Source organism: Cyclospora cayetanensis, unplaced genomic scaffold (genome assembly GCF_002999335.1).
Source record: "Cyclospora cayetanensis isolate NF1_C8 unplaced genomic scaffold, CcayRef3 CcayRef3_contig_53, whole genome shotgun sequence".
Classification (NCBI taxonomy): Eukaryota; Apicomplexa; class Conoidasida; order Eucoccidiorida; family Eimeriidae; genus Cyclospora; species Cyclospora cayetanensis.
In genome coordinates this window covers 36,865-51,787 of record NW_020312514.1, presented here as the reverse complement: position 1 = coordinate 51,787, position 14,923 = coordinate 36,865, and the positions used below count along the sequence as shown (strand labels likewise).

The window sequence follows — 14,923 nt, the reverse complement described above, 5'->3', positions numbered from 1 at the left end:
CCCACGCACTGAAAGCCTGTGTCGCGAGGACTGCATAAAAGCTCTGAGTTTCCTCTGTCAGCATGAGGGACCCTAACTCGGCAGACACAACTGCCATACACTTCAGCAGGAACAAAGCCAACCATGCCTTTAGAAGTTCCCCATTTTACGAAGTGTGAGCCGATTTGACTGTGACTACCTTACCTGCAGAGGCAGTGACTTTTTCATGGTTCACAGGAGAGGGAGCGATATTCAGCTTATAGTGAGGACCTCACTCAGGTAATTCCTTATCGCATCCCTTTAACTCAAACCATTTCGACTCGATTTCGAGACTTACTAAGTACTTTATCTATCGATATCAAATGATCTAGTGGTATTCCCGAAGTATAAGTCTAACAAACTCGAAAGCACAAAAGCGTGGGTGCAATCATTATTTCCCTCTTTTCATGTATTCCTTCATATCTTAATACAAAACAGCATCCATAGCGTTAGGTTAGTCTGGTCAAGTTCCTCATTTTTAACAAACACTAGCCTACTAGGCGACAAGCAAAAACTAGAGTCTGCTTTGCCTTTGTGTGTTTGAAAAGCCCATCACTGATGCATAAACCCTTAATTCATTGTCTCCTTTGCCATCATGCAAGCTCAGGCCTTAACACTGCAGGCTGAGCCGTGTGCAAGGGTGGGTAATGCTCACTCCAGCGGTATTACTACAAGTTGTGGGTGAGCATAGACGTGATGCTCAAGGGAAATTCGTAATTTCGCTACACATTGCGATCCTTTACATGCAATAAAGTGAATGCTAAAATAAATATTAGTCAGGAAAAAGCAGGGCGGAGAACCACAGGGGACTTCGAAGGTTGAGCACATCTGGATGCCGACCATCCAGCCTGTCATGCACGTGGAGATTGATGGGCACGGCTATCTAAATGACCAGTGGATAACGGATTTAGTAGGCTTTTAGTCTCCCTTATACTGGATTTGTACCGAGGCTAATATGAGGCATTTTACTCAAGAAGTTAGAGGCTTGTATTAAGCCTTGTTAATAGCAAACCACAAGAGGCGCTCAACGCAAGCCAGCTTTGCTGTACCTCACCTGCTGGTGCATACTATCCCACCCGCGCCGTGGCCAAGGAGCAAAGCCCCTCGGCAAGCTTGGAGAGATTGACGCAAGTAGCTGGCTAGACTACACGCAAACACTTTCTAATGCACTTGTTATAATCGATGAAAAATTAGTTTGAAGCTTATCTTTTGATTTTCTTTCCCTACAGCGTGCATATTGCAGAGAACTGTGAGGTCGACACAAGAAAGGCAATGTTGTGTGCCTATGCGTTAGAGGATACGTGCAACTAGCTCTGAATGATCCGACTGCCTAGCGAATCCAGCTACACGCACCCTCGCTGTCACTCTCTCTCCATGTTGAGACCTCTTAGGGCTGCGTGCAGGGGAAACCGGGACCTCTTTTGGAGGACAATCATTTGCTGCCCATGAAGTAGACGTAGTGTCTGGAGTTGAATGCGTGCATATAGAGACCTTGAATTGAGTGTCACAAAGCATGCAATGTCGGACACAGCTAGGTCCAAGGTCTGGCGATAAGGTCTCAAACTGCATAACCCCAAGGAACCAGGTATTTCGTTGCGTTCCAAGGTAATAAGAAGAACTAACCAGGGTTGCCTGGGACAGCCACATATCAGGAAGTGCGCAAAATTCATAAATCGGTGTAAATATGGAGACAAACTTAGATCAGTACATTCCCTTACAGGGTTCATCTGCCCCTCCGCACAGCGACCAGAGCCACCGCCTGGCGCATTCAGTTGCGCGCTGATTTAGCAGGCTGAGTTGATGCCTATCAGGTGAGCCCTTGACCAGTCCCTGTACAAACCCTCCAAAATTTGGTGAATACAATATGCTTAGCGTGCCTCTTCCTCAGAAGCATCAGATCTTGGGGGGCATATGGCTCCTACATAGGGCTGCATGCCCTCGGGGCCTCCTTTGATCGCAATTCCAGCGCCCCCAAACAAAATTCATGGCCCACTAGAAATATAATGAGTCACACATTAGGAAGAACACACCAATTCATCTAATTTTCTACTTGCACGCACCTAGCTAGTGCTACACCTCGGAACCCTCAGGTTGTGCGGTATTCATCAGCATACTTACTTTCCGTTCGGAGCCATATCTGTCCTTTCGATTTATCCATCTGCTTCTAATCTAGCGTGGCCACAATGATGTTACCAGGAATGATGCGGGAGGCTCCTCGGGAGTATATTTCTCCAAAGTGGCGCGCGGTTCTCCGCATTGTTGGTTTTGTCACTTCTTGTGTCATCATTGCCAAATACGGAGACCTCGCGGATATGCCGGAAAACAGCAAACTTGGATGATCAATTCAGGGAAGCCCCGATGCTGATGCTCTTGCTGCAGCCTCGTGCAGGCGCAGTATCCGATGCAGCAGCAGCACCAGATCTTGCTGCCCCAACTAGGCTCATAGAACTATCCCGGGATACTGGCCGCACCTAAGCCTCTGAGGGTACAGAATATTATCGCAATGGAGGGCCCGCGTACCACATCACTGAGGCCAACGGCATGAACTGCAGCCTGTATTCTTGCAGTATTTGCGGTACATGCTGCTAGTCCTTTTCCCCTGCAGGTGCCTTCACCAAGGCATTGGGCCTCTGCGCCTGAATAATAATAACAAGACGGCCTGCCATTTTGGCTGCAGTGAATCTGCATTTTGAAGTTCAATTCGTTTCTTTTGTTGTACGGAAATGCGCGACGCACGTGACGCCGTGGCATCCCCCCCCGAAGCCTACATTTGTGCACAAGGCCCTGCAGTCAGTGGAATTTTACATTTAGTGTGCCTTCAACCAATTAGATATTGCCTTTTTGTATACTAGATGCAGCTACAGTATCCTAGAGGAACCACTCTGATATGGCGAAGAGGTGGGGGAGCCTCCTCATTCTACGGATTGCGAGCCAAAACCCTAGAAACGCACGGCCCTTTAATCGCAGTCTTGCAGGTTTTTAAATCCACGAAGTTGACTCAAAATAAATACACAGATTGGTAGTGATCCCCGTAGCGACAGCGGTCGCCTGTAGCAACTGCTGGAAGCGATCACCCTAGTCCACCGAGATACCTCTGGGAGGCCCCTCCTGGCCTATGCCACTCACAGGGCATTCCCACGTGCTGCACGATTCTGTCTTCAGTGTTTGTGGTGCTGCATCAGAAACACCACAATCAACGTGTGCACCACTGTCGGCCGTTGCAACCAGCATTGCTGCTGCCAACGAAGGTGCTTCCGGCAGGGCGGCCCCTGTAGTTCCGCTTTCCACCACTTCAGCTTCTGCTATTGAAGTTACACCGTGGTGGCTAGCTGCATCTGCCGAGTGCGATCGTAGAGATTGGGGTGCTGCTTCGCCTGTTGTGTCAGCTGCTGCACCTCGCTCTGTCGTCTGCCTTGTTTCTGGATCGGTCTCCCGTTGGTTTCGTGCGACTCCACTAGACTCCAGTGAGGAGCACGTGTCATCGCTGGACATGTCTTTAGCAATTCTCGCACTTTTAGAGTCTCCCAATATGGCTTCGGTTTCCCGCTTTCTACCAGGAGCACCCTCAGTTGATGGCAATATATCCGCTGCTGTTGGTGTATAAACTGTTGTCGGTGGTGCTTCAGGTTCAGCTGCAGCCTCTCCGTTTGCCACCACGGAGGCATCAACGGCAACAGCTCCTCCAACAGCTTCAGCAGCAGCTCCTGTCGTTGAAGCCACAGGCGCATCGCCAATAGGCTGTTGTCGCTGTTCTTTTTTGTACACTTTTTCTGCAGCAAGCACTCGAGCGAGAAGTTCCGCTTGCCTCCTAGGTGTCAGCTGGCTGGGCAGCTGCTGGGAGCGCATACAAACGGCCAGCGCTTTGAATATGCTCTGGAAGTGAAGCGGGTCTGAAGCCCTCTGCACCCGGTTAAGGGCCTTGCGGATTGCAGCAAAGATGGGGAAGGAAAAGCAGGCAGCAGCCCCCGCCAATTCCTCCCCACAGAGACGTAGCAAATCCTTCAGCAATAATTCTAGAGCGATCGAGCCAACTTCCAACAAACGGCGCTCAGAGGCACATAAACGTCGCAGTGGAAGACCGTCAGTGCCTCCTCCTGTTGTGGAGGCATCTTGCGGCTGGACAAGCACGCACACAGAAGACACCTAGGGGGGACAAATTCATCAGAAGAAAACGCAGCATGCAATTCAAAACGGCGGAATTCTGTACGCGCACATGCGCGCCAAGCAGAGGAAACGTACATAGAATGCAGAGACGAGGGAGAACGTGCAGTGACACGAACTCAACGTAGAACACGACGCACATGACAGGACGGTGGAGGGGATAGATGGGGGGGTTCTTTTAGAGCAAAATGCCTCTTACCTTCTCTGCAACAAACGGAAGGCCAGTACGGAAGGGGTCCCAAGGGTCATGCCCGTACTCCTCTGCCTCGCCTCTTCTCAGCTTGCAATTCACGAACTGTGAGATTCCATCTTTCTGCTTTCTTCGTCGCCGGTTACCTGAACTTCCTACCAGGGTGCCCCCATACCCATCCTCCCCGCCTTCATGGGGGGAAAGGCCACCCCATCCTTCGGAGGGGCCTCCTAGCGCTGCCCCAGGGCCTCCTCCGTGGGCTGCGCCTCCTTCTGGGGGGCCCCCAGGGGCTCCTAGGCCTATAGGAGTCTCGTAGAGAAGGGGGCAATGCGGCACTGGGAGGCCCTCGAGCTTGAGAGATGCAAGCCTTGCGGAAATAGCCATTCTGCGTGCCTCCGCAAAGCCAAAGCGGTTCGACGAAAAGACAAGGAGCTGCCGTTTGGGGCCCGCGGTGGTGCATGTCCAAGACTTGGTATGCGAGTTGAACCAAACGCCTTTAGGCACTAAAAACAATCGAAGCCGCAGCCGCAGCCCAACAGCCGAGTAAGGATAGGCAGAGGCACCAAGCAAAAGGGGCAGAGACAAAGATGCAGCCAGCCACAGGCTATGCAGTTCATTAAACATACAAGGACTAACAAAAGTTACAGAGGAGCATTATAAGAGGGTAGTGCAGTTGGCCCTGTTGAAGAAACTGGCAGGCAAACGCTCCCCACCCCGTTGCGGCAGAGTGGGGCCCTACAGCACGCCGCTATTTTCAGATAAACACACATCCAAGCAACTGGGGAATACCAGCTATAACCAAGCCATACCTCCGTCCAATAAAGATTCAGCCCGAGACCTCTCGCAAGCCAGCCCACTGCCTGTTCGGTTGAGCGACTTCATGGAACCGCTGCCGCTGCACAGGGCCCCTCCGCCTCGCTGAAGGCCCCCTTCATCGGGCACCCCGACAGCAGAGTACAGACCGTTGGCTGCTGCCTCAGCTCCACGCCCTAAGAGCCGTACACGCAACTCGAGAAATATTCGGGAATGGCCTTTCAGGCTGACGTTCTTATTCACATGACTTTTGCTTTCTAGCGCGCGACTTGCAGTGGATCATTCGCCACGCCTACTGTGCGTATGACTGCCGAGGCTAATACCTACAGGAAAGGACACGACGCCTCTTTGAGCGCTCGCTGAGAGCTCCTGGATGCTGAAGCGAAGCAAGACATGCTCACACTTTAGGGAATGGAATCCCTCAGACCACCGGAGCAAGCAACTCTAGAAGCAGTTCAGTTTTACGGACCAACTAGAAAGACTATGCATTGCGAAAGCGCAGCACCCAGGAGCAGTAGCCCGATAGCAGCAAGCGCGGCCTACTGCACTCTCTTCCGTGCGCGTATCCGTGGCAGAATCTAGTGCGTCTTCATCATCTCCATCGCCCTGCTGGATCGCGGGGGGGACCTCAGTGTCGGCAACACCTGGACCCCTTCCCGGGGAACTTCCCATTGCAAGGGGATGGTGCTGTTGCTGCCTTCTACCGCTAGCGGTCCTGCTCCTCCTGCTGCCTCCGGCAGCTGCCGAGGCTGATCCTCGTGCTGAAGACGTTGCAAATATGTCGTGGGGGCCCCCCTCTGCGACTCCCCCCGAACCCGCTTGTGAGCCTGCCGCACCGGCAGCTGCCTGAGCTCTGTCCGCCTCCTTGCAGTTGACAGCCATTTGGAAAGCCCTTTCGTGGCCATAGCGCTTGGAGCTAAAGACTGCAGGATGACAAACAACACCACGTGGCGGACTTAATGATATCTAACCCTACTTCAGCAGCTACTCCACAGACAGTCAATGTGCTTCGAACGGGCGGAGTAAAATGCAAACCAGCAGCGGCTACCGCAGAAAGACTCTCACAGGACGGCCTGCGACAAAATTACGCTCAACGCTCATCGGCACGCCTTTCCTGTGGAACCAGCAGCAGCCGCGTTCCACAGCTACTGCATATGAACGACTGACCATGAAGGCGTTTGCCAACGCCCGAAACACACGCAAGCCAACAGCCCGTCGATCGGTTGAACCACACGCCGCGGGGCACTTTGGACGTTAGCGACAGCGGAGGGGCCCCTGAGCCTGCCGCTCCTGCTGCTTCTCGTGCTGCCGCTCTTGATGCAGCTGACGCTGACGAGGCATCTGTGCCTCCACTTGAAACAGAAGTACGGGGCAAAGAGGCCCTTGAAACCGCCTCACTCTTCGTCATGCTGCTAGAACTGCTGCTGCTGGCGGCTGTTCCAAGGGCGTCGGGTGCCGCTGTGTCTGAAGGGCGACTAGTGGACGGCGTGGTGCTGCTGCTGCTACTTTTGCCGTTGTTTCCACTTCCATTTCTGCTGCTGAGTTTATGCACTTGTTGCTGCGGGACTGAGGAAGCATTTGCTGTCGCTGCGGCTGGGGCGCCTTCGCGCGGCTGCTGCTGGGGTTGGTGCTGCTCATCGTGTTGTAGGAGCACAAGTTGTTGCTGCTGATTCTTCTGGGGATCCTCACAAGAGGAGACCTGCATGGAGCTGGTTTGTGCTGCAACTGCTTGTTCCTGCACAACTTGATGCAACAGATCTTGCTGCTGCTGCTGCATTTCCTGCTGTTGCAGTAGATCGTGCTGCTGCACCAAGCCCTGTTGCTGCAACAGCTCCTGCTGCTGTAGCAACTCATGTTGGTGCAGCAGTTGCCTCGCCAACTGTTCTTCTGATCCCCTCTGATTTTGGTGTCCCTGCAATAACTGCTGCTGAAGATGTTGCTGTTGTTGCTGATGCAGCTGCTGCAGCTGCAAATGGTGCTGTAGAACTTGGGGATTGACGGATTGCTGCAAGGGCGTGTGTTGATGAAGCAGCTGCTGTCTCAATTGCTGTTCCTGCATGTGGTGCTGCTGAGCCTGTCGCTGCTGCAGCAACAACAGCTGCTGCTGCCGTCGTTGTTTGAGGAGTTCGAGCTGCTGCATTTCTGCTGCTTGCTGGTGCGTTGCTGCTGCCGAGATTTGGGGGGCCCACGCACCTTCGGTGAGAGGATTGTGCCCATCGGAATCCATGAGCCAGAGATTTGAGGAGGCAGCGGCAGGGGTAACCGCTGGTTGTACTGCTGTATTAAGGGTAACACCTGCATTTGTCACTGCAGTGGGAGGCTGTACAAATGTCTCTCCAAAGGCGCCAAAGCTGCCAGAGAGGCCAGTAGCAGCGATTGGGGTAACTGATCGCGCCGTATTGTCTTTCATAATGCCACATACACTTGAGCCTCACCGCTGCTCCAAATTATGGGCAGCACTGCCAAAAAGCTAAATAATGAGTCCCAGAAATCAGCCAGGTTTCAGGCCACGAGTTCTTGTGTGCCTGCTCTATTGTGTAATCGCCTCCGTTTCTTAGGGAAATAAGATCCTTGGCCTTGTAGCAACTCTGGCTGCGGTGGCTTCTGGAGCGGGGAGTAAGCTGAGCCGTCGCAAAGGGCAGTAATAGCCCCTCAGACGAGACATAAAAGGGCATACTTTAAGTTTATTTAAAACAGAAGGGAAACAAATATTGTGAACGGGTGGAAAGAAGGAAGTAGCTTTTGCAGCTGCATGGAAGCCCGTGCTGTAGCGGCTGCTGCAGCAGCGTGACGACTTTTGCTGCCCTGAGTAGCTTTCTCCCTTTGCAATCGCTAAATTTATGCAGTCGAAAAATTAAAGGAACCAAGACTAGCTATAACGGAGAATTTGTTTTTTGTCGTATGCGGGGAAATGCAACGAACTCTGTTGCCCCGAATAGACATGTACAGCAAAACGCATGAGTAATGCATGTGTAACTGTATACTGCTCTGCCTCCAGACAGCCCTTTTAGTGTCTTTAACAATGCTTCGGAGTCTTCGAAGTAGGTCCTCCTATGAAGGTAGCCAAGAGGGCAAGCTGGGGGACCGATGGTTGCAACCGCCCTAATCATGAAACGATGCGTGGCTTTAAAACCCTACTGGTGGCTCTGGCACCCTACATGCAAAGATAGCTCAGCTCTAACCAACAAAAATAACTAATAAATAAGATCTAAAATGAATGCGACTGGTACAACAAAGTTACCTACGTGCATCGTGGCCTAATATGTGTGGTGCTTCGGGCGAGCTAAGTAACACTTTAATATTTTCTACCGAACAAGGTGTATTAAGCAACATTCAGTTATACATAAGCTTTTCTGTTCGCAAATACAATTAATTTATCCAAGAGTGCTGACAGCCCAACAGGACGACGCAACGTGGCGCGCGTTTGTGCAGCGGGCCCAACTACAGAGGCAGCGGCTGCGCGTATTTCCTTCTTAAACAGCCTCTTCTAAATGGTTGCTGTATGGTTGAGTTGCTGCCTACCCTTATGCCACCTGAAGTGACACTTTTGGGAGATCTGCGATAAATCCCTGAGCAGCTTTCCGTCGACGTTGCGACTTTTGCGAAATAAGCTGGATATCTCTTTATATAACCATATATTAAGAGGTTTTCCCGCCTCAGCTCTCTCAATTCCCCCAAGGCCTGCGGTTGAGCTGCTTTCGACGAACTCCGATGTGTCAGGGCTAGTGTGAAGAAGTGAATTGTAGTAATCTATGCAGGCAGGTGATTACTTCTGCATGAAAGGAGCCTCTACTAAAATGGTTATCCCCCAAGAAGCGTGCCCCAAGGGCTCGCTGCTTCTTTTCATTGAGGGTACTGAATGAAGTACATCTCCTACTGACTGATGAGAGTCTCGAGTAGCTGCCGACCTAACGGTTATTCGTACGGGTCTGGTCAACAGTTCCTTAGCTTGGGAATCTTAGCTTCTATTGACTGAGCAATCATGTGTTTTTACCAGCTGTGGAGCTACTGCCTTCACACCAGCTTGTGCGCCAGTCTCTGCCCCCCAGCAAGCGTTGTGCCACCTTCAGCTTCCATCACCAGGATATTTTCACCCACTTTCCCCTATCTATTTGCCAAAAAGCAGAGTACTGAGGTAACAAATATCTTGATCGGAAGCAGACAGCTACTTGGAAAAAGCTGACACCCCAATGCATTTAGAACTAGAGGATGAGGTGGAAGGAGAGTAAACCAGGCGGTGCTACCAGCTGTAATGCTCCATGTACGTTTTCCACAGGGTTACACTCAGCTCCAGACTCAACACAATCTTGGTGAAAGGTTTTGGGTGCTCTTCAAAAAATGTTTGCCGTTCTGTGCAGGCGCGCCTCAGAGGTTCCAACATGAGCAAATGTGGATAGTTAGGGAACACGTAGTTGCGCCCCGCAAACACTTCAAACATTCACAGCTAATTGCACACAGCATATTGCGCACGCGCACACAGCATTGTGTTTTCTAATATCGAAATACCATTACTTAGCAATAAATAAGATGTGGACAAACACGACAATTAGAAAACTTCTAAAAAATTCATAGATTAATTTACACTCGCATAGCACAACGTGTTTGAGCTGAGCTTAGTCTGCTACAAGGGGTGTCGGCACCGTGTTAACAAGCACTAGCCCTTGGTGCAAGGCGGATGTGAAGCGAATGTCAAAGGAAATAAGCTCTCGGGAACAGCACAAGAGAGCCTCCTCGCACCGCATCTGTTTTCATAGTGGAAGAATCTTGTCCAAAGAGTTGCCAACTGCCAGTGCGTGCAAAAGGCCAAGGTATACTGAATAACAGGACTGGTCTGAGCGGAAGCTGCTTGGTGAGCAAGCAATGCGCAAATAAAAATGTAAAGTCCCTCACAGAGGCTGTGGCGCATGGAACGGGGCTACTGAGATCAATGCCACAGTTGAAGTATAAGCAAGGGTCAATACTGCTCTGACACAAGTTAAACTACTGGTCGAAAATTGCTAACGCTGCTTGACACTGACTGTGAAGTAGATTTGTTATCTGGGGATACAGCGCAAGAAGTGCAACGTAAACGTTCAGTCGTTACAGCAACCCCCAAGAATCAGTATTGCTGGCTGACGGCAGAGCGACGGGATCGGCATGACTACGGAATGAAATGTCACTCCAAATAGCAATTGCGTCATATCAGCATGGTCAGGACGCGTGCATCGTGACGTAATCCCACTTATGCCATAATTAAACTAATAAAGGGCGAGATGGCGGCCACAGCTGCGTGCTGTGGAGGTTAGGGTGCTGCAAAAAGCTCTAAGGAAGCATTTTTCGGCGTCTTCCCCAGCGCTTGTTCTATCCATGGTGAGCTGTGTGGAGTTGGTGCGTCAAGGAGAGGCAAAGTCTTCATATCGGCGGCTTAGCAGTGTAATAGGACGAGAGAATTTCGAGCATGCGCGCCTTCTTAATGGCTCTGCAATTACATGTAAGGAATTCAATTGAACGTTTGACTGAAACCTTAGCAGCAATGACCAAAATATGAAGCTCGCAGATTTGCTGAACACTCGGTTGCCAGCAGGCTCGCCCTCTGCCGGTCACCCAAGGCAGCGTATTGAGCTAGTTTTCGAATAAGCCCCATCCTGCATGTCTCGACATCTATGGGTGTGGTGGAGCAGAAGCAGCAAATGTGTACTCGCTGATGTTGGTACCCCTGGTACCTTGGATGTACGTTTCCAAGTGTTGATTCAAACACACAGCCTTCAATGCGTAGCATGGAAATCAAGTAGGATGCCGCTGAGTTGGTAGGTTCAGTGGAAGGCAGTAACAGTGCGGCGTTTCTACGTAAAATGATTTAGGTGTCTTCGTGTCGCATTGCATGTGCTCAGAGCAGCAATTCAATACCTGTTTCTGTACCGGTTGTGTATGCCTGAGGCAAGCGAAAGTGTGCTTTATTAGATGTCGAGGTTTGCTTGGGCTTTGGGACTCGGGAACTGGTAAACTTGTTTTAGCCTTTTATGTGCTGTGCTAGACACCTATTCCTGATTGTGATCACTCACATAACACTGCTCATACATTTCTCAGCTTCCAAAACTGCTGCTCAGAAAATCTGCGCTGCCGGAGCAGTATATTGGCATTGAAAAAAGGTTACCATCTATACAACTCGGACTACACCACGATTAATGCAACGAGCTGGAAAGTTGGTTGCGTACTTTACATCCCGGGTTCCTTTTCTGTGTACTGTGGCATCTCTCCGTACGGCGGTTAGGTAAAAATTGGTCCTGTGTTATCTAGTTCATCTTGCGCGACCGAGAGGTAGTGTGATATCACAAGAGAATGTGGTATAATATGGCAAGAAAGTGTCTTTTGTCCAGTGTTGAAAGTGCCAATCCTTGATACTCACACGCATAGGCTTACGCTAGCGCCTAGCTTCCCTGCTGCACTGTGATCAGTAGCACTTTTTTCAAGGTGCAGCAGTACTAAGGGTTGCGCACAGCACCTGAAATGTGTTTTATTTGTGTGTTTAAGAATGGCCCCTGGGGGCGGCCGCTGCCCAGTGAGACAATGTGAGGACCAAGCAAAACCCGTGCTGTGGCTAGCTATTGAATTGGCAAACTGTTGCACCGCTACCTAGAGTTTACTACAGGTGCGCACATCTTAAACGGGAGTGGGGTTGCTCCCGTCTTTTCTTGGGTCCAGCAGAATATGGTGTGGTGCGTTTGGTGCAGAAGGCTATACGCAAGGCTAGAGACAGCACGCATGCGGAAGGCAGCAATAGCTGTGACATGACATGCTTTTTGTGTAGCATGATCGCACAAAACGGACATGGTGTGGTCCGACCGGTGTAGGTGGCAACTCATGACAGTGCCTGCATATCGCTCAGGGCAGTGCAGATGCACTCAGCAGCAGTTGTAGCAGATGGGAAATGTGTACGAATTATTTTGTGGATGACCTTCGTCAGGTGTGACTACCTAGCATTAGCACATTGTGGGCAGGTAGACTGCAGTGCTTGTTTAGCTCGCCCAGCCTGCTATTCGCATATATGTGAGGTGGGTGAGAGATGTGCAGGGGTCGTTCGGAATGAATTGCATAGGGTACGCTGTTACGCTTGTTGGGTAGTAAAAGCATTCACAATGGAAGCCGAAAAGCTGACATGGAGTTTTCCCCTGTTAGTAAAGAAAATGGCTACTTTTAGGTTTGTACTGGCTGTGCTTTAGATCGTGCGTTGATTCGTCGGACTGTCTCTGACTGGACAACGTCAAACACACGAGCCCAAGTGCTACGTACTCTGCAGAGGGCTGAAATTTGTAGGGCATATTAGCCTACTGCAGCCTGGCTGGATATAGCACTCCACATAGTGTGAAACTACGGCGCATATAATAAGCAGCAGCCTGTTCAAGCTATCAAGCATACATGTGGCCACGCGTTCCTGTGCAGACACGATATGCTGCGCTTGCTAATTCTCGCAAGTAGTATGCTTATGAGGTCGATCTAGATGATGTGTGCCACAGCTCCTTTGTTAACTGGCTTGTGTGGCTACTGAGGTGCATTGGATTTATCTTTGATTATTCCGAGTTGCACGTCTAAGTCGTAGGAAGTGGACCCCCATGCGCAGGAAGGCAGTCCATGGTGGTCCGTCCTATGCATGTGGTTCACACCTGCTTTGCTGCTGGCATTGCTCGTCGTGCCACTTGGTCTGCATGAATTGTACAAGACAGCATTTGACGCTTCTGTGCATTAGGTCGAAGCCTGCTGGAATAGCTGCTGCCAAAGGCCTTTCTCAGTGCCTGATGTTCCTCTGTGCTTTTTCCTTAGGAGAGTGTTTTAAGTATTTGTTGGACAGAGGGCAGCAGTACATTAGTGGGTGTTTGGCGCGACTGTACTCTGTCAGGCTGAAGGGTATTGTGGTGTGGAAGCTGTCAAGAGGTGAAAGGCTCGCATATGGTTGTTTACTGAGGTTGCACTCCGTCATACATGCATAGGGGTGGCGAGGCAAGCCGGTGTGCTATCTTTAGATCTCACCATTTCTCATATGTCAGCGAGTAGGTTGAGCCTTAGCTACTATCCTATATTTTGTGCCTGAACTTTCAATGCGCAGATATTAGGTGCCAGTAGGTACAGCCTTAGTGTGGCTTTAGCACTTGGCTTGTAGGGTGGCCCGAAAGCCGCGGATCAATTGTCTGCGCTGCAGGCATGCTGGTTGTTTTCGGTATTCCGGCCAAGCTTTTCATGATAGTGCACAGGTCAGGAAAGGTTTTGCTTAATAAACACGCTACAGAGCAAGAAACATGCTTTCCCAAGGGACAAGCAAAAAATTGCATGACAGGTTGCAGTAGAAATCGGTTGAGTGATTCGGCAGGATGGGAACACCAGTAGCATGGAATTGCTGGCGGCACATGAGTGAAGTGCCGTGTGCGCCTTCAAGTGCGTCAGTAGGCAGCGTGGTATGACCTTGTCTCTGTCCAATCTGTTGCGACTGCTTTCTGAGTTGTGTGAGCGGCTTAAGGCTTTGGTGTTGCAGAGGACCTGTCTGCACACTGTGGTGCCCGTTTGCTTGTGGTTGATGCCGTGTCTTGCCCATATTTTGCATTCGTTGCGTGTTTGTCTGCACGTAGAGTTGTCAGTACATCATTGGCATGTTCCTACTGTAAAATGCGTGAGTAAGGGCTAGAAGTTGGATTAACTATGGTTCAGCCGAAGCTGCCATGCATCTTACTGATTCGGCTGAATATGGTCGCTCAATTTGCTGATAGTGGAGCAGCCTTCAGCCTTTCCGTGGAGCTATTCTAGGACTGGGTTTGCCTGTGAGGAGCGCTTGTTGCATACCTGCCTAGTCTGTCTTGAGGTCAGGCCGTAAGCTTTTGGTTGGCAAGTGTATGCAGGAGGTATTACGATGCAGCCCTTTAGTGCCTGCTTGGCTTTCAAGATATGCCTGCGGTATCCATTTTTGAGTGTTGACTTTGGCGGGCCCTAGGTGGGCAGCTTATTGGAGGCTCGATAGTGAGAGCGCCAGAGTGGAGCAGGCATGGTATGCTTGTATGGGGAGTGCGGAAGGCAATGGACATAAGCTTAGTGGGCAAGGAGCACTAGGGAGCAAGTAGGTACAGTAGTCAGGGCGGCGGTAAGTGGGTAGAATTAAGCTTGCTGAACATTTCTTGCGTGTGTTTGGCTGTTCGCAGTAGCACGCTTTGTAAGCCAGGAGGTGCTACGCATACGCGCTTGTCTGTTAAATGGTGTGGGCTGGTCACAATGGAAAGAATGCCAGCTTGCAGTTATTTTGTGCGGTCTCGTAGAGTGTTTGGTTTCGTTATAGGGCGAGCAAAGTGCCTAGGCTGTAGAGGATCTGGAAAGACGGAAAGTGCGTTGCAGCTGGGGCAGCTGTCAGAGGCGTGCCCATGTTTGTTCATTGTGCCAGCCATCTTTTGGCTTTGTTATGTCTGAACCCAAGGTGTTTACGGCCTCTAGAAGAATGGCTTGCGCGAGGTAGTGTAGAATGTATAATGGTACCCATGAGCTAAATTCTTTTTAATAGGCATACCATGCTCAAGAACTACATTCAGTGGTGTCGCATGAATGGTGGTGTGATATCTGCATGTCAATTGACCCAAAGAATTTAACTACACATCGAATGGTTTGGATGTAGTCTCAGGTGGCTGTAGTCCGTACTGTAGGCACTTCGCCCGGCATGCCGGCTTCCTCATGCACAGAGTCCATTTTGGCATGCGGAAGGCGTATGCGGGCTTTGCATTTGGTGTCGAA

The 14,923-nt window shown here is 50.6% G+C and overlaps 1 protein-coding gene across 1 annotated transcript; it reads right to left on the bottom strand.

Annotated features, from left to right (window-relative positions):
* Positions 1-3,093: 3,093 nt before the first annotated feature.
* Positions 3,094-7,592, bottom strand: LOC34617689. Its single transcript, XM_026334910.1, has 7 exons — positions 6,551-7,592; positions 6,350-6,457; positions 5,726-6,105; positions 5,510-5,558; positions 5,179-5,358; positions 4,379-4,872; positions 3,094-4,134 (listed from the first exon to the last, which is right to left on the bottom strand). Exons 1-7 carry the CDS (start codon positions 7,590-7,592, stop codon positions 3,094-3,096), a joined length of 3,294 nt encoding a protein of 1,097 aa, XP_026190695.1.
* Between the last annotated feature and the right edge of the window lie 7,331 nt (positions 7,593-14,923).

What these genes read in the sequence shown, in the direction of transcription:
- LOC34617689 (XM_026334910.1), bottom strand. Translation starts at nt 7,592, where the DNA reads ATGAAAGACAATACGGCGCGATCAGTTACCCCAATCGCTGCTACTGGC. An exon ending in TTCAAGGGCCTCTTTGCCCC is followed by an intron (nt 6,458 to 6,550) that starts GTACTTCTGTTT and finishes CGGCAGGCTCAG; the next exon opens with GGGCCCCTCCGCTGTCGCTA. An exon ending in GAGGCGTCGTGTCCTTTCCT is followed by an intron (nt 5,359 to 5,509) that starts GTAGGTATTAGC and finishes TACGGCTCTTAG; the next exon opens with GGCGTGGAGCTGAGGCAGCA.